Source organism: Perissodus microlepis, chromosome 12 (genome assembly GCF_051167445.1).
Source record: "Perissodus microlepis isolate ML-2025 ecotype Zambia chromosome 12, ASM5116744v1, whole genome shotgun sequence".
Classification (NCBI taxonomy): domain Eukaryota; kingdom Metazoa; phylum Chordata; class Actinopteri; order Cichliformes; family Cichlidae; genus Perissodus; species Perissodus microlepis.
In genome coordinates this window covers 34880091-34905764 of record NC_140472.1, presented here as the reverse complement: position 1 = coordinate 34905764, position 25674 = coordinate 34880091, and the positions used below count along the sequence as shown (strand labels likewise).

The 25674-nt window shown below is 42.6% G+C and overlaps 1 protein-coding gene across 1 annotated transcript in view; it reads left to right on the top strand.

Moving 5' to 3' along the window:
• The window catches only part of smarca2 (SWI/SNF related BAF chromatin remodeling complex subunit ATPase 2), a 57016-nt gene extending 31607 nt beyond the window's left edge, over positions 1-25409 (top strand). Inside the window, exons 24-34 of the mRNA XM_084947550.1 lie at positions 2628-2794; positions 6671-6834; positions 8285-8512; positions 8900-8977; positions 10076-10294; positions 12367-12587; positions 16912-17017; positions 17414-17515; positions 17814-17943; positions 18434-18567; positions 21607-25409. Of these exons, the coding sequence (XP_084803676.1) occupies positions 2628-2794; positions 6671-6834; positions 8285-8512; positions 8900-8977; positions 10076-10294; positions 12367-12587; positions 16912-17017; positions 17414-17515; positions 17814-17943; positions 18434-18567; positions 21607-21642 (1585 nt within the window). The 3' untranslated portion in view covers positions 21643-25409. The remainder of the gene's footprint in view (positions 1-2627; positions 2795-6670; positions 6835-8284; positions 8513-8899; positions 8978-10075; positions 10295-12366; positions 12588-16911; positions 17018-17413; positions 17516-17813; positions 17944-18433; positions 18568-21606) is intronic.
• The last annotated feature ends 265 nt before the right edge of the window (positions 25410-25674 follow it).

Here is a 25674-nt window from a genome sequence, read left to right as displayed (position 1 = left end):
AAAATGTACTCAAGTAAAAGTAAAAAGTAGCTCATTTAAAATGTACTAAAAGTTACATAGTTACTTTTCTGTCAGCAGGAGGACAGCCGCTTCTGAGTAGTGCAAAAAAAGACAGTGGATATAAATCTCAAAGTAGTTCTTTTTTAGTGAAAAGAAGAACTTTACAAATGAAAGTGCAGTGGCAGTTAAACTGCAAGTCTATACATGAAAATGGATAATGGTCACCAAACCAATCAACCAAACTGTCAGGTATCACAGTGTTTTCAATACAAAACCACATCATTCGTTCACATGAGAATGTGTTCTAAACTGTCAAATAAGAGAACAAGTCCTGAACTGAACGGCAGCTGCTTTAAAAATGTTTTTTCATTTTTTAAACTTGGCCCTGCCCTACTGTACCTCTAGATTAAAGTTCCTGTATCCATCCTAGAGTGTTACTCTCTGAACCTCCTGTTAATTTTGAGGAGCAGTTGATTTTCAAAGTTAGTAGAGCTCATCCTTGCTCGCTTTGCAGTGAACAGTAGTCCAGCACAGCTAAAGAGACGCTCGAAGGCAGCTGAGGCAGGCAGGCCAGTGTTAAGTTTGAGAGAAAGTTTTTTGACGTCCCTAATAAGACATCAATGCATTACATAGCTACCGCTGGTAAATTATACCAATATACCTCGTGTTTTGTTTTATTGGACAGTAACAGGCTAGTTAACGGGAGGTTGCAAGTGCTAATTAACAAGTAACAGAAGTCAGCTGTCTTTGACTAATCTAAGGTAAGTGAGCGCTCTGTTATTCTTTTGCCTGCAGTGTGAACATATGTGGGTTAAGTAAGAAAGTAGCCGCTTCTGTCTTTAATTTAACTATTTTTTAAATAAATTATTATTATTAACAAACAGGAAAAACGTAGGTAAACACATTTTCTTTTAGCAATTTACCAACCCAGTAAAAAACATGTAAGTTGCGTGGACAACAACGTGCCCGATTACAGCAAGTTGCTCGTACCAACCAACACTGTGTTCTTCACAGATGTCTTAACGTAATGTGATTAATTTGAACACAGCCTCTTTGCTACCATAACGGTACGAGTTGTATTTAACTTACCTCTACATGCTTGCGCAGGTTTGATGTGGAATTTTTAAAAGCTGCTAACTCGGTCTCTCTGGGCAAACACAGCTTACACTGCATAATAAAGCTGTTGCCTTTCTTGCACTTGAAGCCGAAATGGTCCCTTAAATACGGCCAGGGGTTCACATCTGTTTCTTCAGTTCAGGGTCAGCAGAATTCGACGGGGCTTCTTTTTTCACTGGATCCGTAACACCGACGTCAGACTCCATCTTTAACGTGACCTTAGCGCCAATTTGTTCTACTACCCATCATTCCCTGCAGTATTTCCAAAGCGCAATGTTTTTTTTTATTTTTAATTTACTCAGTAACGGGTGTGATTGAAAACGTAGCGAACTACAATACTTTTAAAAAATATACTTAAGTAAAAGTAAAATTACAGACTTGAAAAATGACTTTAAAAAGTACAAATACACAAAAAAACTACTCAATTACAGTAACGCAAGTAAATGTAATTCGTTACTTTCCACCTCTGTTACTGACATTGTTTTAAATAGCATAGGTGTAACCAGTGATTCACCTCAACATACCTGAATGGGGGGGGGTGTCCAGTGGAGTATCACCTTATTTGCTACATGAACTGGGAACGTTCACTTTAGGCGAGGTGTTAAAGTTTTGCTCCACTTCATGTCACACAAACGGTATCTTGACCTAAAAATAGTTAACGATAAACAGAAAAGTCTTTTAGTTTAAAAAAAAGTATGATTCAAGGCAAAGAAAATAAAACATTATAGAAGCTACTTAATAAAAGATGCATCGTGCACATAAAACATGATGAATAATAAAAACCACTGTAGAAACTCATTTATTGAGAAGTCCTTGTTCATACCTGCTGTAAGCAGCAGCAAGCTTTTAAAACTGAGATCAGATTCTCTGTTTTTCAGAGAGAATTAACATCAGCGCCTGTGTGTTTGGGTTTAACTGATGTTTGTCATTGAAGTCAGGCCACAGGCCGGCATTTCTCTTCATGGAGCTCCTGTGGTCAGTGACACGCTCATTAACAGAGCAGGATGTTTCAGTGACATACAGCAGGGAAAATAAGGATCGAACATGTCACCAATTTCCTGAGTAAATATATTTCTAAAGCTGCTTTTGAATCCACACATGTGAAGAAATCAAACCATGGACAGAGACAGAGTTTTTAACAACACAGTCTTGGTAATATATTGAAAGAAATCCAGCTCTATATTCTCATATTACCCATTGGAGCTGTTTAATAAACAAATCAGAAACAGAAAAATTAAAGTAGCTTCAAGTTCCAGGAGACAGAGGACAGATTAAAAAGCTCAGATAATGTGTTGATGTTTCATAATGTTCTTCAAAGATTTAGGGAACATGTTTTCACAGAGATGACGTCAAAGCCCAGAGCTGCCTCAGCTGTTGTTCAGACTCTGAGTCAGGCTTTCATTGGCCAATTTGAAACCATTCACTGCTGTCACACTAGATGCCACGCAGGCTTTAAAAGTCTATTAATAAAAGTTTATGATCCATTTTTTGTTTTTACTATCTGCACTCAGGCCTGATCTGTATAGAGCATCTGGGAAGTTTGAGCTCCTCGATCGCATCCTGCCGAAGCTCCAGGCCACCAACCACAGAGTGCTGCTGTTCTGCCAGATGACCTCTCTCATGACAATCATGGAGGACTATTTCGGATACCGCAACTTTCAGTACTTGCGTCTCGATGGTGAGGTCACACACACATCTGTTTGAGGTGTCCTGAGCTGAGCCTGTGAATCAGGACAAAGGCAGAATCAGCATATTTTAAAGTCCTGAAAGAAGCTGAATGGAAACAAAATCAGATCCTGTCTTTGTTGTGTTAATATGCAGTGAGGGGATTAATGTTGTAGTATCTTTACCTGAGACAGTAAAGCACCTTGTGGTGAGTGCTAGAGCTGCTGGATTATTGCACTGCTCAAGAAAATGAAAGGAACCGTGGAAATCACACATGGGACTCAATGCACGAATACTCGAGCTGAAAATCTGTACGGATGTTCTTTGTGTCTAATTTACTGAGAACAAAATGATCGACTCAAAATCACACCAAATGTCAGAGTTAAAAGCTGAAATCTCAGGCTGATCAAAGTTGCTCCCACATGTCTGGACGCACTCTCAACAACATCTGGACGTACAACCGATGAGACGGCATGTGGTGTCCTGGGGCATTAGTGAGCCACTGGGTAAACTCTGGTGCTGTTTGGTGGGTTCAGATTCACTGATACATCCCAAAGGTTCTCGAGTCACCTCCTCGTGTTTCCCACACTGGAGTCTTGATGTCCTGGTGTCTAGGGCTGCTCAATTAATCGAATTTGAATCTCGATTACGATCTGGGCTTTCAACAATCATTAAAAATGACTGAGCCGATTATTAGCCCCTCCCTCGTGCTTGACTCTCGCGCTGCTCCGTGTGGCAAATCGAGCGCACCTCTCTGCATTTCGAACACGTGTCACAACAATTAAGAGCAGCGGTCTCCAACCTTTTTGCGCCACGGACCGGTTTATGCCCGACAATATTTTCATGGACCGGCCTTTAAGGTGTCGCGGATAAATACAACAAAATAAAACTAGTACCGGTACCGAAAAAAAGAAGATTTATTCATAACACACGTGAAAAGATTGGTTGAAAAGAGAGGTAAAAAAACTTCAGTGGTGTGGAAACATTATGGGTTCGTGGAGTCAGACGTGGATCAAGTAGACATAGTGTGTAAACTTTGCTACGGTGTCGTAGCTGCACCACAGAGCAACACTGCAAAGTTCACTAAACATAGATGTTTACATTTTTCATTTATTTTTTATATTGCAAACATTTGCACTGTTATCAGTATTTGCACTATTTTATATTATTTTTGACAATCTTTAAAGTCATTATTCAATACATTGTTATTGTTAAATAAATATCGTCAAATAATCGAGATCTCAATTTCAGTGAAAATAATCGTGATTATCATTTTTGCCATAATTGAGCAGCCCTACTGGTGTCTTTTCCACATTCTTCAGAATGTACTGGGAAGCACCAAAAAAACCTTCTTATAACGGCACATATCGATTTGCCACTCTTGGCACAGTTGGACGGCCTGTGGAACTTAATTGGGCTGCGGTTATCTCACGCTACCAGCAGTGGAAAAAACAGGCAAAAAGCAGCATAGAGAAAAAAATAATTCAAGGAATAAGGAGAGGGCAGCGATCTGTGGCCACCACCTGCTAAACCATCCTGCGATTTACAACAAAGCATGAAAATCGGATTCTTGATGGTTGATGCAGGATGATGTCCATGAGGTTTGCTGTTGCACTGTGATGTGTTTTTGAGTCGTGGATTTTGGGCAACACTGAAATTATTAATCAGTACAAATTACAGTTCACAGACTTTAGAAGAACACTTGACTTAACTTAAAAAAGGGCTTTTGAATTAAATGTGAACCAAACTTTGTCACGGGCAGCATGTTTAGAAAGGGCAACAGTAAATGAAACGCAGCGCATTAGTCACAGTATATTTGTGGGCATTGAGCCCTTTAAATACATTATATGGTGTTTAAAGGAAAACTTTCCTGCCTCTGCCATTAGGACTATTTTAATTTGTTGTAACTCAACAACAGCCAGATCCCCACACGTGCCATCGCAAACAAAAGACGGGTTATTAGCCGCTGGGTCTGGCAGCAGAGACCCGAATCCACTGAGGAGCTGTCATTGATTGATTGATTGATTGATTTTTCCCCCGGGACTCGTACTGAAACACAATGGGACGTTTAACTCGATAGCGTATCAGTCTGTTTCCTTGATTTTAGCCTTACTGCAGATTTGTTTTTCCCAGCAGTGGAAACGAAAAGCGTTTCATCAAAAACATCACAAACAGAAATACTGTCACAGTTGGGCCAATTAAAAAAAAATAGAAGTTCAATACTTTGGTCTTACTTTGTTAGATATAAAAGCACATTACACACTCCTGTGCTAAAGAACACAGTGCAGCCTGTCCTGCTTCACACCAGCTTGCAGTGACTCTGTCTTCGTCTTTTTTTGCCTCCATGCTGCCTGGCTGTCCATCTGTCTCTGTGTTTGATGTCCGTCCTCCTCACTCTGATGAAAGCACCACTCTTGCATACTTTGAGGGAAATTCTTGAAATTTAGAAAATGTTAATTTGCATTAAAAGGAAAGGTCTGTGTTGCAGTGACTTCATGATGTCCTGCAGAAACACGTGGCTGTTATTTAAAGCAATAACCAGAATGAATCTATGGATAGCCCTTCCACTTCCTATTTATCCTGTTTTATTAAAATGCCCATAAGCCACCAACGGCCTCAGTGAGCTGGAACTAAACAAGCTGTTATAAGGTCAAACCACATATATAAGATACGTTTGGTCAGACGTGGATGTGAAAGGCAGTAAATCACTGATGTGATTTTTGTCTTGGCGTTTTGTGGTGAAGAGTTCTCATCAAATCATTAACAGTTTCAGTCTGCAGTCTGAAGCAGTACATCATTTTGATGCTCAGCATTTCCACTGTCTGCACAGTACAGCAAACTAAATGAAGATGTAAGCCCCTTACTCTGGACCCGTCTCTGGACTTTAGAGACACCTCTGAAACAGTTTGATTGGTCTGAGATGAGGAGCAGTTTACACACGCTGGAGCAAACCAACAGGAAGAACTTCATGCAAACTTCAAACAAAGTGATGATGTTTCTTATGAAACAAAAGGTTAAAAGACCTACACCATGTAGGTCTTTTAACCTTTTGTCTCTGCTGGTGTAGCCGACATCAGCAGAAACAGAACATATTAAAGGATCCCTGTTAGGAGTTAATTCCGTACCACAGATGACAGGTTCAGGTGATCGGACCCTTCATTATACTAAACCATAACAGGCCAGTTAATGCAGTTATGTTATTTACCTGTGGTGTGTCACACTCTTTGAAGTTATGTGCATCTCTTTCATACACTCTCCGTTTCTCTTGAATGTCTGTTCAGCCTCATTTTGCTTTTAGAAAATGGATTATTCTTCATCGTCTCACTTGATGTTTCTGCATTACTGCGTGTATTTGGTTACTTTGTTTTAGGGCTGCTCAATTAATCGAATTTTAATCACGATTACAATCTGGGCTTTCAACGATCATTAAAAATGACTGAGCCGATTATTAGCACCTCCCTCGTGCTTTACTCTCGTGCTTTACTCTCGCGCTGCTCCGTGTGGCAAATCGAGCGCACCTCTCTGCATTTCGAACACGCGTCACAACAATTAAGAGGACCCGAGGGAAGCTCGGAAAGCTAAGCAGAAGTTATTTGGAGAGGAGAGTGACTGCCGTTGGTTGAAAAGAGAGGTAAAAACCCTTCAGTGGTGTGGAAACATTATGTCATCTTTAAAGTCATTATTCAACACATTGTTATTGTTAAATAAATATCGTCAAATAATCGAGATCTCAATTTCAGTGAAAATAATCGTGATTATCATTTTTGCCATAATCGAGCAGCCCTACTTTGTTTTATGTCTTTAATGCATCTAAGGATTCATTTGATAATGAATTGTATGAGATAGTAAAATAAAAATTCAAAGAATAAAAACAGATTTCGTGTTTCAGGAACCACCAAGTCCGAGGACCGAGCAGCACTGCTGAAGAAATTCAATGAGGAAGGCTCTCAGTACTTCATCTTCCTCCTGAGTACCAGAGCTGGCGGCCTCGGCCTCAACCTGCAGGCTGCTGACACTGTGGTCATCTTCGACAGTGACTGGAACCCTCACCAGGTCCATGACTACAGAGTTTGAAGTGCTCAGTATGGTGTTGATCATATTTCAGGTTGTTTTGTTAAGTGTGCGTTTACCTGGATTTTATATTTCTGTGTTGTGTTGTAAAAAGATGGCTGTGCCTGTTTTCTGTACAAATCCCACAGAGATCAGGTTCTTTCTCCGCTGTACCCACTGCTGCCCTCTCTGACCAGCCAATCAAAAGCAGGAACGTCAGTGAAAGCGTCCCTGGCTGTCAGCCAATTATTTACAATCTAACAACGAACAAAATGATTCTGTAGCCTAGCAACAATAACAGCAACGATCTGGAAATGAGCTCATGGGCACTCGGTGGAAGAAAGCCCGTAGAAACAAGCTCTATTATAAGAACCATACAGTCCTGTGCAGACGTTTGAGGCAGGTGAGAAAAAATGCTGTAAACAAAGAATGCTTAAAGGAAGTGTTAATCATTTATTTTCATCAATGAACAAAATGCAGTGAAATCTAAATCACATCTTTGGTGGGACCGCCCTTTGCCTTCTTCTACGTACACGTGCACACAGTTTTTGAAGGAACTCGGCTGGTCGGTTGTTCCACCCACAGATGGTCCTCACATCCTTCTGTCTCTTTGTGTAACCCCAGACGCTCTGTGGGGGCCGTACCATCACTCCCAGTACTTCTTGATCTTCTTTATGCTGAAGATAGTTCTTAATGACTTTGGCTGTATGTTTGGGCTCGTTGTCCTGCTGCAGAACACATTTGGGGCCAAAAAACAATCATTTATATTTCTGAAAGCGTTCTTTGTTTACAGCATTTTTCACACCTGCCTAAAACCTTTGCACAGTACTGTATGTTGAAACAAACACATGTAAAAGACGCCATAATACAGTAACTGGAACAAAGTGTTCATCTTCATTTCCAAGGTGTGTTTGGTTCTTCCAGCTTTAGCTTGTTCTAGTCCAGCGCCAGCAGTTTATTAAACCTCAAATTTACAAAAAGTGAAATAATTGAGTGACTCAAATATTTAATAAATTATTTACCTTTGCTTTCTGGCTCCAAAGGTTTCCAGTGATATGCAAATCAGATGAACTGTGCCTGGCTTCATATCTTATTGATACCCCACTACATTGATTTGTGACAGGGTTGACAACTAATCCATTTTGACTTTGGCGAGAATCATTGATTAATTTTTAAAATGGCATCGGGTTGTGAAGCAGCCAGCAGCTTGACTCCAGATGAATTTCACAGCGAGTGGACTGTGGGAGGCGATGGCTTTGGTATCGTGTCAGGTGCTACTGTTGAGTTTTTGCTTTTTAGTTTTTCCGGTGTTTTCAGGAGAGTTGGTACAGTTGGAAGAGAGACGGTGCTGTTAGCCTGACTGTCAGGCTGACAATCATTCGTGTTGTCTCAGTGGTTGAGTAGAGTTTGTTTCCAGCTTTAATGTAAAACAGCCTCTTTTATGTTGATGCAGGACCTTCAGGCTCAGGACCGGGCTCACCGCATCGGTCAGCAGAACGAGGTGCGCGTGCTTCGTCTCTGCACTGTCAACAGCGTCGAAGAGAAAATCTTGGCTGCTGCCAAATACAAACTGAACGTTGATCAGAAGGTCATCCAGGCCGGCATGTTTGACCAGAAGTCGTCGAGCCACGAGCGCCGCGTCTTTCTCCAGGCCATCTTGGAGCACGAGGAGCAGAACGAGGTAGGATCGTATTTCCATATGTTGTTGTTTGTCTCCAAGGCAGCATCGTTTGGGGAAGAAGATGAGGAGTTATATTTTTTACAAGACTCTTCCCTGAACATTTAGTCTTCAGTTAAATTATGCTTTGGTTTAATAGAACTACTGCAGGCTCGGATGATTCCTTTGATACGAGTTATTCATCCTTTTAATATTCCAGCAGGGCTCTAGACTAACTTTTAAAAGTTAGTCTAGGGTTCCAGGGTTTAGTAATCGTTTTAGTTTTATTTTCTGTGGCGGCTGATTAAAATTTGTAAACCATACTTCACTGATTTGAGCTGAACGTGAGATGATTGTGTTTCACTTGTGAAGAACACTGTCTGCTAACACCTGCCTCCTTTGCTATTTTAGGAGGAAGATGAGGTGCCTGATGATGAAACTCTGAACCAGATGATAGCCCGCAATGAGGATGAATTTGAGCTCTTCATGGTAAGATAATGACACATCATTGCGAGATTGAAAGTAAAATTGCCATTTCAGTGTAAAATTGATGAAATGACAGGTGTTACAATATTAATTCACCCAAAATAGAGAAGCGGACAGCTGGTTCTTTCACATCTGTAAGGCAAATTGATTATAGGTTCATGTCAAGGCTGTTTGTGTGGTTAAATTTCACCTGTACTGAGGCCCGTCCCCTGCCAGATGCTGCCTTTTGCACGATAAATTAATTTAAGACCAGTTGATGCGGGGAGTGTGAATCTGGAGTGATTCAGAGGACACCCCATAGCAGTTTCACTCTTTGCTACTCATCATGGTCCTCTGTGTTGGCTCAGCGTATCACTAAGATCACATTTCTAATGTTTCTTTTTTTTTTAATTCTCACCACATAAGCTCGGCCTCCTGCGATTTTCATTGGTCTCTTAACTCTTCCTAGAAGCGAGTCGAGCCACTGAGCAGCCACCTGTTTGTAAAACTTGTTATTACAGCAGGCACCAGGACAGATTCCACAGTTTAATCTGCAAAAGAAAGCTGCTCTGTTTTGGTGACTGTAATCTAAGTGAAATGTAAAAATACCTTTATCTCCTGACTTCTGCAAACTCTATTCTACTCTATCTATAATACAACATTACTTCCTGGCAGCTCTAAAAACTCCCTAAAAGCCTCCAGCTGATCCAAAATGCTGCAGTGAAGCTATGAATAAGGACTAAGACTGTTTCTTCCATATTAGCCTCTCATTCAGTCGAGGGCTGGGCGACATGAAGACAATCTAATATCACGATATTTGTTAGCTGTATCGCGATACACGATATGTTTAAGTAGAAACTCAACTCGTATTCTCTCGCTCGTCTGAAACTCGCTGCTGCCGTATTTTTCCCTACCTGTCTATAAACGCACATGCTCAGCAGTGGGTCAGGTAGAAGACTTTCCAGTTGGGCGGGTGGGGGCTATTGATAAATTGCCATTAACGTTTTCTTTTAATTGTTAAGTCCAGCTTAGTCTAAAACCACTGGTGCAGTAAGCCTAAAGCATTCAGAGTTGTGTGTTTCACTCTAACCTGATGTGTGTTTCCTGTTCTTGCCGTCTAAGCGCATGGACATGGACCGGCGCAGGGAGGATGCTAGGAACCCAAAGCGTAAGCCTCGCCTAATGGAGGAGGACGAGCTGCCTTCTTGGATCATCAAAGACGACGCCGAAGTGGAGCGGCTCACCTACGAAGAGGAAGAGGAGAAGATGTTTGGTCGAGGGTCTCGCTGCCGTCGGGACGTGGACTACAGCGACACGCTGACTGAAAAACAGTGGCTGCGGGTAAAAACTCGTTGTTTCGTTATCAACATGTCAGCCTCAGTCTCCACGCTGCAGCCAAGTTAGAGGGTTTGTGTTTTCCTGCAGCTTCACCTGGAACCTCAGCAGTTAATTATACGATCATAGGTGATAAATGTGATTCACATGAACTCGACTGGGTAATTAAATATTTGTAATTAGTCTCTGTGCTTCACACCACACTTGTATTTAGTCTCTCAGTGGATGAAGATTGCAGTCGAACATGCAGTCTGCTGTTGTCCTTGTTGAAGACTGCCATCAACCTGCAGTTTAATTACTCTGGTTTATTTTATTGTATGTGGGTGGATCTGCTTCTACTGCCACATCATAAGCAGGCTTTCAGGAAGTATCTACAGGTGTGACAGGAAGTATAACACACAGGTGGCTTATCTACCAGCAGTAGTTTTTTACCCCTCTGCTGTAAAAGGCTGATGAGGTATTGTTGTCTCACTGCCGGGCACACGATGTGGAAGCCCAAACCTGTGAATGCGATAACTCGAGAACTAAGCAGCATAGGCGTTTCAAACTGATACGTGATTGGTGTGTCTACTAAAAATCTCCGCGACCTTGGCCTCGAGGTCAGGCGTCAAAGGTCACGTTTTCTGAAAATGTTGTGAATGCGATAACTCGAGAACAAAGTGATGTAGGAGTTTGAAGTCTCAGTAACCTCGGCCTCAAGGTTGTGACTTAGAATTTCAAATTAATACCATAGATGTGTCGACAAGAAGGCTGAGGAGTCGCACTGGCCACTGCCAGCATTTTTAGAAATACTGTAAAGCAGACAGTAAGTTAAAAGTGCCTCACTAATGACAATACTCTTTAATAATATATATATATATATATATATATATATATATATATGCAAGTAACAGTTTAACCTAAGTCTCATTATGACTGCATGCTGTAGTTTTGCTTGATTTGATGCTAAAGGCACCGATTCACACTCAGCAAATAAAGTGTGACGTTCCCCTGGAGAGAGAAGCTCAGATCCGTTTTATTGACTTCAGCTCAGTTCTGTGGGAGAACGAAAATAGAAAGAAGAAAGTTTCAGGCCAAGGTGAGAATATATTGAAACACTGTCAACTGAGTTTCAGACGAACGTTAATTAAAAGAAAACAACTTAAACTTTTAAGCAATATAACAAAGCTAGAGATGTGATGTACATAGAAATCGTTTGTCAGGGAGCAAAGCATCCCCCAACTCAAATGGTTTGAGTCATATAAAATATCAACAAGTACTGAGTGAATTTCAAAATATGAACGTTGTATAAATTGACAGGCCTGTTTCCAAAGGCAGTCTGGAATTCAGTCGTTGGCTAAACCTTTTATTCAATTCAGTTCTATTTTATATCAATTCAGTTGAATGCAGTGAATCAAAAGAACAATCGCCTCTCTGCACTTTATGTTGTGAGGTTAAGAACCTAGAGTAACAAATCACACGGCCCTCTATGAGCACTTGGCAACAGTGGGAAGGAAGAACTTCCTTTCAACAGGAAGAAGCTTCCAAGTGAACCAGGATGAGGGGAGGGAGGCAGGACAAAAGACACACTGGGTATGTAAATATTTTACTGATGAAGCTGTATGATTAAAGGGTCCAACAGCTGATGGGTATTGAATAGCGGGGTGCGACACAAAGGATGCAGTTTGGCATGGTTTTGCTTAAATAAGCAGGGTCTTCCTGAAAAAGGTTTCTGCAGTCTGGCATCATATGTTGCTCCAAAATGATTACATAGCTCGGGCTTTCAAAAACCTCTCGCCGTGGTTTTCTGTACCTCTGTGCTTTAATACATCAAGAGCTTTTATAGTTCTCCTAGATTGCTCCGAGGAAACTTCGGACATTTTTCAGGTCACAACAGATCATCGTTAAACAGTCATTAAAGAGAATGGGTTTCAGAGCACAGTGCATCCTGCCCAATGTGAAAACACTGTTGGTCCTACAGTGTAACAGCATGCACCACTGATAATCTCTGAATCTTTGCAATGAGAATTGTTTTTGATTGTTGAGATACTTGCTGTAGGTTTGACCTCACCTCCGCTGTGGCTCTTTTCACGTTTTAGGCGATTGAAGATGGAAACCTGGAGGAGATGGAGGAGGAGATCCGGCTGAAAAAGCGCAAACGCAAAAGACGTCAGGACAAGGACGGAGGCAGAGAGGACGGAGGCGCGAAGGCCAAGAAGAGACGTGGACGACCGCCAGCAGAGAAGCTGTCCCCCAACCCGCCCAAACTCACCAAGCAAATGAACGCCATCATTGATACAGTGATCAACTACAGAGACGGGTGAGATCATCCAGAGTTTCTGCAAATCTTGCAAAATGAGCTTGCTGCATGTTTGAGATAACGTATCATACAGTTAATATACCAGCAATTCATCTTTCCATTGTATGACCATTCAGGAAAAATAGCATCAAACAGGTGATTCACATCAAACAGGTGATTCACATCAAACAGGTGATTCACATCAAACAGGTGATTCACATCAAACAGGCCTTTTGGGATGAATGAAACGAGTCGAATAATTGGCTGGATGATGTATATAATAGCTGATCTGATTAGACACTCTAGTAACTCCGTGTTCAGTGTTATTTCCATAGCGTATAACATATGGAAGCGAACACGTTATAAAGTTGAGTAGAACATTAGCTGAAAGCCCTGTGGTTATAGAGGAAGGTCCTAAAGGTTCTTACCAAATGAGAGGACTTTAAATAAAGCACTGCCTTATTTTTCATTTCACACCAACAGCATTAAAGCTGTTAAAACTTTAATTACAGTTGTACTCTCTCCATTCAGAGCGGGCCTTCTGAAACGCTAGACAACCTTCTTATGCATATATTTATTTCTTCAGAGCTGTGCAGCATAATTCATTTAGCTCCGGAGCTGCAAAGAAACACAAGAATGCGTGCCAGATTACATTTGGCTGTCTGAAGAGTACAAATGCTTATAGGAGTGGAGCGGTGGGCTTATCCTGTGGAGACTCCGAGGACAGAATTAAATTACTTACATAGCAAATTAGGAGGAGGACCCTCCAGTCTTAGGGTGACTGGGGCTAACACCTGATTTGTAGCAAAGGAAAGTGTTCCTTTAAGTTCTTTTATCAACAAATATTAAGGTTTTGTTTTTGTGTTGTCTTTTGTTTGCGAGCGAGCGAGCGAGCTGCTGCTGTCAAACTTAAATCAATAGATTGGCCAACAGATCATCCCGTGGTCATCGATATCCAAACCAAGTCCCTCATAAAGGCAGCAGGGACGGTGGGGAAACCAACCAGAAGAAGAGCTGATTCAGCATGTGTTAAAAATCTAGCTAACGAGGAGCTCGTGCTTGAGGGTGTCACCCTCAGTACATGAACTGAGGTGGTGGTTACAGTAAAATTTACGTTTGCATGCAAAAAGGTGGCCCCGTTTGCGAGAGTGTAGCAAATAGTGGCGTGATTATCCACTGGAAAGTACAGCCTTCTCGCTGGTCGGCACGGTGAAAATGAGCAGACGTGAGGTAATGTCTGAGAAACGGGAACCTCGCATTGGTTCTTCCCAACAGGCCAAAGAAAATAAGTGTGCGTCTGATTTGTTGTGTCTGGATACTTTCTCTTTTGCCCACATGCAGAGTCACGAGCATGCATCTCCCTGTGACATCCACCCATGCATGACAGAGCATATGCATTTGTGTTCACATTGCTCTGAAGTGCACTGGCTCACTGCTCGGCTGAAGCTTTTCCAGGAAACTGCTACCTGCCGTTCCAGAAGTCGAATTCTTTCCTCTCCCTGTTGATGGTTGTTCTTCCCAGAGCATCTCAATCACGACTCTGGCGCTGCTCTCTCCACACTTGACTGGGGCAGAATTTGAAATTTCCAGTGCAGGACTTTGGATCCCTGGGTTACAGTGATGTTTCCTAATAAAACAAAGTGTGACTCTGCATTGCTTAAAGCAAATGCGGGCGGAGTTCAATCTGTTGCTGAAATGTAATAAATGCTTATCTCCTCAGTGGAGGCAGCAGCAGCATCCAGGAAACAGGTTAAGGCTTGTTTGGCAACACCTGTGGTTTCCAAATATGATGTGTCACACACAGAACAATTGGTTTCTAAATCAATAGTCGTTGATTGAACCCCAGCTCTTTGATGGAAGTCAGCAGTTGAGTGTGTTTCCCAAAGTCTTTGTTGCTGGGCTTGATAGGCGTCATACATCAAAGATATTAAACCCGTCCTGAACCCTCCATCCATCCCTGTGGTTTCAGTTCACACAGCACAGTCTGACGCACCGAGCTACCATATTCAGGAGCCTTGAAGCTCAGTTGTTCTGCTGCTTGTGTTCTTGTGACTGTTTTTGGCTGCTCTGTAGAAATAAAGTTATCCATTTATTTTCCTGATGTCACACACCGGACAGCTCACTAAGTTAATCCAAAGTGTTTAAATGTTAATGTTAATTGTGAGCCCTTTGGATTCAGGCAGCTGAGTGAGAACAGTGGAAACGCTGTCCGATGATTGATGCTGTGGAACGTCATCTCTGAAGTTGCTTGTATTTTTTCCCCTTGAACTCCTAAATTAATGACTGCAGATTTGAGATTTCAGTATTTTTCCTCCTGATTAAGAGCTGACCTGGTATAAAATGATTGATGAAGCCTCACCGACGGCCAAAGAAGCCACAAGGACATCCTTAAAAATAATCCCACATGTTGAAATGTTAGTGTTTCTGCCAAGTCTCTGTACACAAAAAGAAGGGAAGTCAGAGCTGGCAGAATCTAACAGATAATATTGGGCATTTGAGAGAAAAATGGCCTCTGTGCTTTCTTACAAATGCAGATGAGTTGATCTTAGTGACAGGAGCAACGGAGCGCCTGCGTTTACCACGCATGCTGGGTTCTCCTCATCCTCCTTATCTCTGTTTTCTATTTTCACAAACTCTGGAGAAACTGCAGGTAAAGACGCCGCCGTCGGTCTTTGTGCACACCGTTACTGCAGGCTCACTGCTGCAGCTGTGTGTTGGGTATCGCTTCAGAAGACTCATCATCTAGTTCATAATTATTGCCTTAAATATCATCTAGCAGGAAAATAAGTGGATATATCAGGGTGAAAAATACTACCGGATACTTTGAGTGAAGTTTGATTACTGCTGGCATTTTACTTTCTGTGTTCAGAGAGGGCCTCTGTACTCGGGGGTATCTATGAAAACAGCTCGTACGTCAGATGGTTTCAGGAGCTAACCTGTTACAGCTCTGCGCTTGTTTCGTTTTTCCCTCCTGATCTCCAACTTCACTTCTTTCTGACTCTTGGCACTCTGAGATCCTTCCAACTGTTCTTTGCTTTGCTAACTTTAAACTGACCCAAACACTTGTTATTTCTGGCCATTTGATAAAGTAATATTTTAGCATCTGAAGCCCGACTTCTAATCTAAACTAAACTGTGTATCTAAACTGCTTTAAAATGAATTTTGTTCCAGCTCTGGTGGTTTTGCTTTGGGGGAAGCCAAAACCTCTCTGATAGGAAGTAATGTTTCTGTGTTCGGGAAAATAAGTCTCTGGTAATTCTTTTTGCAGTAGTCACTTTATCAATCATGTGTAGTAGAATATGAACCTTTCTGACAGGAGTGACCCTCCCACAGAGACCGATGTCTGCAGACACTGATGCTGATGATTGTGATCAGCGTAAATCACAGTAATTAACTTCTCCCTTCGTTAAAGTCATTATTAGTTCTCCTTTTTCCTTCTGCGTGTGCTAAGTTTGCTGTTCAGTCTGACAAAATGTTATATCTCACTTCTCCATGTGCCTGCTGCTGGGCCCTCAGCTAAAGGTAAAAAGACCCTAAAGTATAAGAGAGACGTCGATACAATTAGATGATTTAATGTGAGCAGCACTTGGCGATAGTGGGAAGCAAAAACCTCCAGGTGGCTCAGGTATGGACAGCCATCTGCCGTGACCAGTTGTAGGGTCAAAAAGGAGACAATAGATCAGGGGTGGGCAACTCCAGGCCTCGAGGGCCGGTGTCTGCAGGTTTTAGATGTGTCCTTGATCCAACACAGCTGATTTAAATGTCTTTAAGCTCTCCAGAGGCCTGGTAACGAACTAATCATGTGATTCAGGTGTGTTGACCCAGGGTGAGATCTAAAACCTGCAGGACACCGGCCCTCGAGGCCTGGAGCGCCCCACCCTGCCATAGAGAGATAAAAACAAAACACACTATGTGAGAGAAATGACAAATGCTGTAGTGAAAAATAAACATGCATGTTTAAAAGAGGAGAGGCGTGAAGAAATGTCTGAACCTGTGTCAGTGTAACTGAGGGTCACCTGATCCAGGTTTAACTTGATGCTTTATCAACGTTTAAAGTGCCCAAGCTGGGAGCTGCTGCAGAGGAGAGGGGCCTGAAAGCAGAAAGCAATAACTGCCACAATGATGTGGATCTAAAGTAACATTTACACCCAGTTGGTCTCGTTTTATTAGGAACACTACAGCAGTCTGACCGCAGCATCCGTCCCACGAGGCTTCCTGCGCTCGCTCTTTGTTGCGGCGCTGTGATGACTGCAGCTTGTGTGCTGTTGGTCTGTGATAGAAAGCACCGGCTGTTAGTGTGCAGTAGAGTTTGACGGCATACAAACTGCTGTTTTTGTTTTTCCAGCTCTGGAAGGCAACTCAGTGAAGTGTTTGTCCAGCTTCCATCCAGGAAGGAACTCCCAGAATATTACGAACTGATCCGAAAACCTGTGGACTTCAAAAAAATCAAGGTTCGTGATCTAAGATGATCCATTAATTTGTGCAAAGGAGGGATGGGTTAGTGGGAAAGAAAGGGCTGAAAATTATAACTCCCGGTCCTTTAATAGAAGAGAATACTCAGTAAGGTGAGAAACTCCTTAAATGTATTTAAAAGATGAAAGAACTTTCTGTTTGATACTCTATTAGTTTAAATTTAGTTCCAACTGTTTTTGGTATTTTACCAATCAGCTCTTTTCTCTGTTACTCGAAGAACCCGGTAAATTCACCGTCCGTGGAGCTTCGTGTCATGATGGATTTGAAAGGAAGGGCAGACGGTGAAGCTTGACGTCGGTGTAGTTTAAGGTTGTGCGACCTGTGTGGATGTAGGCGTCGCTCAGTGCCGCTGTTTTGTTTTTGTCTTTCAACAGGAACGTGTGAGAAACCATAAATACAGGAACGTGGGGGACCTGGAGAAGGACGTGATGCTGCTCTGTCAAAACGCACAGACCTTCAACTTGGAGGGATCCCAGGTCAGAAACCCTGCTGTGGAACTCTGTTCATTTTCCTGCTCATCTCCGGGGCTTTGTTGGTACTCCTGGACTTCACTAGAATAGCTTTATGTATTTATATATGGTTAGAATGATTGTGTGTAGGCGGGGCCAGCTGTTTGTTCGGTGACGGGCTTGACCCTGAGAATCTTGGCTAGACGGAGCTCGCCGTTGCTTTGATCGGCTCCTGTTCTGCCGGACTCGAGCTCGTTTGCAAACACATTGTGTTATAGTTATTAGCACTGAGCTAGCCTAAAATGAACTGTACACCCCCCCGCAGATATACGAGGACTCCATCGTTCTTCAGTCTGTTTTCAAGAGCGCCAGACAGAAGATCGCCAAGGACGATGACAGCGATGATGACAGTGAGGAGGAGGAGGAGGACGACGACGATGACTCAGAGGCCGAGGGTAAGACGCACTTTGTGGCTACGCGTACCAACACACACACACCAGAGACCTTTTGTTGTCTCATTGAAATTCTTCTCAGTGCAAACCCGGCGAACACTGCTCGGGTTTTATATTCATCCCAGCGGGAGCCCCGTGCACTGCTGCTGACAGACGGAAATGATGTTTTAGACATAGGAGTGAGTCATTATTAAGGGAGGACATTTATTGTGAATGAAATGTTAAAAAGCATTTAAAACCACGAACTACAGCTGATGTGCAGTAATGACACCTGAAAGATTGAGAGAAGGATCCACATGAGTATCAACACAAATCCCTGACAGCCCTGCATTAGGAAGGGCCTCCAACATAAAAATCTACCATGTCAGCTAAACGTTCAACAAATAGTTTCGTTTCTAATATGTTTGGTTAAACAGGATGTCGTAGCTTTTATTCTCAAACATGCTGAAGGGAAGCGGTGCAAGACTGTGTTCACGTTTCTCCCGTGTTTCAGCCAAGTCAGTGCGGGTAAAGATCAAGCTGAGCAGGGAGGCACGCGGCCACGACAAAGGCAAGAAGAGGCAGAGCCGAGGGAAGGCCAAGCCGGTGGTCAGCGACGACGACAGCGACGAGGACCAGGATGATAATGTAGGTTGTAAAATAATTGTACTTATGTTGCCGACACAGGTGGTTCAGGTCCATCAGCAGCTGTTGGCTGTCATTAAATCTTCTGTAGAATAAAAGGATAAAAACTTGTAGTGTACTTATGTGAAACCAAATGAGCACATGCTAAAGCTTACGTAGATAATGACGTTCAGTTCGCTATATTTCCCGGTACTATCCGCCTTCTGCTGTTCAGCCTCCGCTTCACTCAGGAATGTGAAGTTAAAGCTGTGCAGGCACCACGTCTGTGCCCACTATCAAATACACCTTGTATCCTCCCCTCTCCTCTTTCTTTCTGCTCCTTTGTCTGTTCTATACGGGAATAAAACCACGATGAGGCCACATAAACGCTGTTCTGTGGTTACAAACTATAGAAGTTTCTCGTGAAGCTCGGTACAGCAGCAGGAATAAGACGTAGCACATACAGGCAGCTTCAGCCACTCAAACAGGGAAAAAGCTCAAAGTTTCATTGATCTTGTGGGATGAGATTTTGAAGATTTTAACTTCTTTGTAAATCGTCTGATGCAATCACACTCAAAGTCTTTGAAGACCATCTTTCCAAATTCACTGTTTACTCGCGTCATATAGAGTGAGCTTCCCCTGGCTTTGGTCTCATATACCGACAGTCACAAAGCTCCGTGAAGCACCCTTTAATTCCTCGTCAGCTAGCACGTCTTTTATCTGTGTTGATGTGGCGTTTGCCGCTCATTTAAAAGCCAAATCGCACATCTAAAGACCCAAAGGACCATCAGAAGGATGTAAATGAGTCCTAAATATTTCTTAAACATGGCTGTTTGTGAAGCAGGTGCATGTAAAAACCACACGTTTATATTCTCCATTTGTTGTGCGATACTGTGAGAACGAGGTGATGTAGGACTTTCAGTTGATACCGTAGGTGAACGTACGAAAAATCTTGAATGAGTTTGAATCCCAGTGACCTTGACTTCAAGGTCAGAGGTCAACTTTTATACCATGGGTGCATCTACTGGGAGGCCGAGGGGTGGCCCTGGCACCTCACTGCTGCCAGCTAAACCTGATTGACTTACCCTGGTCAGAAGTTTATTTTATTTTCATCTAGCTTTTTCCATAAATAATGAAATAATAATGGATTGCATTTATATAGCACTTTTTGGGGCCCTCAAAGCACTTTACAATTCCACTATTCATTCACTCTCACATTCACACACTGGTGGAGGCAGCTACAGTTGCAGCCACAGCTGCTCTGGGGCAGACTGACAGAAGCGAGGCTGCCATATCGCGCCATCGGCCCCTCTGGCCAACACCAGTAGGCGGTAGGTGAAGTGTCTAGCCCAAGGACACAACGACCGAGACTGTCTGAACCGGGGCTCAAACCGGCAACCTTCTGGTTACAAGACGAACTGCCAACTCTTTGAGCCACGATCGGCCCGTAAAGTCACCAAACTACAGCCAAAATGTTACTGATGCTGGAACTAAGCGAGCAGTGTTTTCCTGGGCTCACACCACACGACAGTCGTCACTGAGTCAGGCGCTTTTCATCTAACAAGTTGATTCTTCCTTCACAACAATTATTTGACATTTTTATTTTTTAATCATGGACATCATTAGGCTGATATTGTTTGGTCTCAACCCGACATAAAGGAAGTTCACGGGTCGCTCTGTAGGATCCGAGGAACGTTTCCGTCAGCAGCCAGTTGAAATGCAGTATAAGGGACTCTGCATTATTCATTATGTGTGGCTCCACGTTCACTTACAGTCAGTAAGAGTTGGCTGAGGAATGCTGATTTTATGTGAACAGCTTCAGAGAACAGACGAGTGTCGCAGGAAATCTGACCAAGTTTTGGTGAATAAAAATGCAGCTCTGACATAAAATGAAAGCAGCAGTGCGGGCGGTTCCACGCACGGCTAATTTAATTTAGGATTTGTAAAAATCATTTTTATTACAAACATCATAAAAACCTTTAAATCTGTCTCACGGGATCTGCACGACTGTTTTCAATCCAGCTTAAGAGCAACAACGTTGGGTTTTAACGTGATTACATGTCAGCGTTTGCACCACCTTCATATTATACATGCCTCAGTGCAGAGCTTCTCCATCATTTTCTGTTACGCCCCCCTGAGGAAGAAGAAAGCATTTCACGCCCCGCCCACTCTCCCCGTCACTATAAATAGTATCATTTGTCTATAAAATTGTTATTCTAAGTACATTTCTGCATAACATTGTATCCTTATTAACATTAAAGAAAGCAAAAAAGAAAGAAATATAGATCAACTTAAAACAAAGACTAACAATGTTGTTTAGTCTGTAACAGAAAGGATTTAAGTACATGTAGTAGTACTGCGACTCTCTAAACTACTACAGATAACGTGCATCGATTTGCCTGAAATATAAAAAACATCCTTCTTCAAACTATAAACATTTTTGAACCATTTGATTCTGAAAAATAAAATTAAACAAAATCAATAAATACATTTAAATTGATCTGCAACATTAACTGCTCAAGTAAAGTACAGATCCTAAGAACGCTGCCACCTACTGTAGCGGATGTGCAATTACACTGTACGCCAGTCCGTGTTCCCCGGGCGGGGGCACTATTTGAGAAGGACCATCTTAGTGTATTTTTCAGCGTAAGTGAGCAGCTTACCTTTGTCCAGGTGTTGCATCAGTGTTTGTATTTATGATGCTGAGTGTTTGAGTGTCTTATGTTGGCTGAGCTCGGAGCCTTCACGTTACTCCGTGAATATGAATGCAGCGATTTCATCAGCTGTCTGCCGGCCGTGGTGGGAGCACGCTCTGCCCTGACGGAGTCTGTTCAAAGGACAGCCTTGTCTGACTCGCCTCACTCCTTCACCGCTCTCCTCGTTAGCCTCGGAACAGGGAAAGATGTGAAGACCGCGCCGTCCCACCTCTTTTTCCTCCGGAGAGCTTTCTTATTTCAGCGTTGTTGTGCGACAGGCCGCGCTGCCTCTCGTTGCTGCTTCGCTGCATCCTCTGCCTCTTAATCTTCCTCGTTCTTAACACTCTTCTTCTCTTTGTCTCTGCAGGATCAATCAGACAAGAGCAAAAGTGATGACGAGTGACGAAGGAGAAGCAAGGGCGCGAGGATATTGTTTACAGCACTTAGAAACAAAGGACAATATCTTCCATTGCTGTTGTTCAGGTTCATGTTCCTTAAACTTTGCTCTGTGTGTCTTCTGTGTGTGTCTGTAGGGTGTATTCTCATCTCCTCTCCCACCAGCTTAGAAATGTATTACTTACAATCGATAACATACAGCAATACCAATCAGCTTATATTTCTCTTTTTAAGACAATTTTGTAGTATATTTTTTAACTACGTGCTTTAACAAAACACAAAATGTACAAAAAAGAAAAACACACATTGGTCATCCTATTTGCGCTTTTGCTTTGTTTGTAATCGCTTGCTTGCACTTTAAAAAACCCCTCAGTATCCTGATTTTTTAAAAGTAAAACAAAATATGTATCACCAGTGAAATCAAAGCTAATTTGGAGAAATGGCAGTCAGTTTTTTAAGTTTTGGATTTATTGTTTTTAACGTGTGCCGTGCCAAATGTAGACAAACTGACCGTTAGCTTAACCCCTCCCACGTCCAGCGTCTGTCCAATCACAGCTAGGCTTTTTTAAGCTTGTACGAAATAAATATGAAAGTAAGCAAAAGATTTAATAGTTATCTGCCTCAATGTGTAGATTAAACACGCTGTCAGCATGTGCGCTCCATAAAGAAGCTAACACCTACTAACTGGCCCAGGCTGAGGTCACCTTATTCTGTGGGGTGAGTGGACGCGTGTGGAAGACTGAATCATTAGCTGGACAGCGTTTGGAACAGTCTGTGTCGCGTGTTGTACCTCATGTGGACAAGTCCACAGTCCAGTCCAAGTCCTCAAACTGTTGAAAGCTGGGCTCACGTCTGTGTTAGCATGTAGACCACAGTCTGTGTGTCACAGATGAGTCCACAGTTACGACACTTTCTCTCAGAACTGTAAAGAATGCAGTGGAGAAACCCAAAGTTCACTTCTGCTGTTCATCGTAAAACAATCCAGTTAAATCTCATGGTTTAGTCTAGGAATGGGCAGAAGTGTCAGGCGGGGTCCTCGTGGTTCCAATGAAGGCTTTCTCTGTTTGTCGTGGACCAAAGTGGGTTAGGGTTCTTTCACCTGCCCCAGGGAGGCCTTGAATCTTAAAGGAGGAGAACTCCCGCAGGACTCACATTGAGGCATTTTCTTGACGAGTGGCAAAATGAGAGATGTTGATTTCATTGTGGTGCAGACAGCCCACAGCCACTTTGACCTGGAAGAGGCGACGAGTGTGTGAACGTTGAGGTACTTCTGAGTTTCCCAGCTGCTCTGAAACTCTGGCCACTAACTGTACTTTAATCCAGTGTCTCCCTCGGGGTGCACATCAGTCTGTGGAGATGCACCTTTGTCTCTTATCTGGGACTTCCTCGAACTCAATTATCTCTTCAGCCTCTTTATCTATCCTCATGTGCACATCCTCCCTGTTATTACCATCAGTGACTGAGGGCTCTATGTAAGCTCTCTAAATGTGATATGTCCGCTCAGTCTCAGTCCTGCAGCAGCGGCGGGCTCGCTCAGTAGCACAGCGTACTGCTGCAACATCAGGAACAGCTGTGCGCTTCATCAAACATTCACACACACCTGATTACTTATATATTTACCTACAGTAACAGGACATTATGTAGATCACATAGTACTAAGACAGGGCATTTTAGTCATCACAAAACAAATGTACATATTAATCAGCCTCTGAGCCTGACACTGAGGCACACGGGCCCTCACGATCAAATCTCTTTGTGTTCTGTCATTACGTTACAGTTCACACAAGGCCTGTTCTCTGCTTTCTGCTCCATCAGCCCCACCTTAAAGCTTCCTCCTGCTCTCTCCCAAAGCAGCATGTTGGCTGCTGTCCTCCACCTCCTGCTCTCCTACATCTCGCTCTTCATTAGCTACAGCTGCCTCCTTTCTTTCACCTCCCACAGAAACTGTGGAAATATGAAAACAGAGACTGTAACACTGGGCCAATTATTAGCGTGTTTTTCCTTTGGTCTGTAGGCACTCTGTTGTGCTGTTACCGTTGGTCCAGCATGTCTTTGAACCTCCTTAGGAGCGGTCTTTTTGAGTCTTTGGAACTAACATAATTGTTTTCATTGGTTTGAACAGTCGATAAATGCTGAGCGGCTGCTGATAGATGTCTTTGTAGCTGTGTGGTGTGAGGGATTCCCCGAACAGTCTCGTGTCACTGCCCTTACTGTTTGGCCCCGTCATCAGTTTACAACAGTGATTCACTGTTAGGTTCCCAGGGCTGCAGGGCAGAACACGCTCTACTGCATGCTGCAAACAAGCAATCTGTCCGTACTTTGAAGAAGAAAGTACTTTTAGAAGAACATGATTTGGTTGCATGTGGGCTCTGTAAGGGAAAGCCAACACATAACCACTAAACAGCAACTTACAGGGCAGTTTTGCTGTTAGCCCAGCAGTTATAGCCACACTGAGTGACTGTGACTGTTAGACTGAGTGAGTAGTGTAAATTTCACAATATGTTTAGACTGTTTGGACATTAGAAGACTAACTGCTTCCTCTGATTCTCCCTGGAGACCTGATGACGTGTTATCAGTTTGCAGAGATACAAATGGCGTTCTTACCTTCTGAAGTGCTCAGCTGTGTCCCTGCATCACCTTCATCAGCCTTGAAGTTCTAAAAATTCCCAAACTGTTCACACGTTTAGTTAAAGATCGGCACCTTGTTCATGAGTAGAGCCTGCCTGCACATTGAGATACAGACTCTCTGCATCAGCTTTTGGTTTTTAAAAGGGAACATTTGTTTCTTTCAAGGTATTTAAGATCATACTGTAGACATTTCTAAATACCTGGGACGTTATAATACTGTGATATCACCAAGGCCTCATGTCCCTGTTGTAACTTAAATATCCAAACAAAATAAAAAGGCTCTTTAAATACTCGCTAAGAACTTCTTGGATTAGCTGGCGGGAGCAGAGCTGTACTCTTGTGTCTATGCGTTCACCTCATGTCGAAGCTTTACAGTTGCAGTAACGGTAACAGGAGGGCGGGGCTTAGTAGACGGTCAGTAACGCGACTACACGATTGTGAAAACACAGGCAGATAAAAACGTGCGTCTGTAGCTGACAGATGAACTTGACACAGCCAGAAATGTCCAACGCTTTTTTACCCGCTTCTAGTAAGACAGATATAATCGCACATGATTTAGGGAGGTGCACGTGGTTCATGTGTTCTTCCTCTAATGTTTTTAACATTTTCTGTATCACAGCGTTGTCGCATTAATTTTCTCGTTTTGTTGGAGTTATTTTCTACGTAGAAAGCTCGTTTCAGACAGCGGGTTCACGGGGAAACATCTCGCTTCGGGGAATGAAACCAGATTCTGTCGTAGCGCTAAATGTAGCGTCTGAATACATGTTACAGTCGTTTTGCAAAAAAATAGAAAATGAAATCATAAAAATCTGAAAAATAAGTGTAACAAACCGAGTCTGACGGGTTGTGACGGCCTGAATTACTACAAAGAAAACAGTATTATGAGATTAATGAGACGTGTCGGTTTGTTTCAGGTGTTTGTGTTCCTTGTGAATTAATTCTAAACCCTCATTTTATTGTTCATGTGTTATTTGTAGCATGCACTCTTGACAGTATACCGTGCACATGCAGATATATCATTTTTGTGTAATATGTGCTTGCCGACTCTCCGTAAGTGTGACTTAATCTTTGCTTTCTTTGCACAGTGTCTTTGTGGTTGTATCTCATAGCCCAGGGCAAATAAACATCACTGATTTCCAACACAAAGATCGCGTCTCTGGTTTTTCTTTGCCTTCTGCTGTTTGTTGTGTTTGTGTTGCCGATGTTGCCGCTCACCTTTGTTCTGACACTTTATTTCAAAAACTCGTTAAACTCCTGAAGTTCATCTGTTTTCGGTTATAAAACTCAGTCTCTCTAATTAGGGAGAACTGCAAAAGTCATGAAATATGAAAGATCTGAATGTGCTGTTCTTCTGCACTAAAGTTAACGAGCAGCGTAACCTCAGTGGTTTTCAACTGATGCAGATCATCTT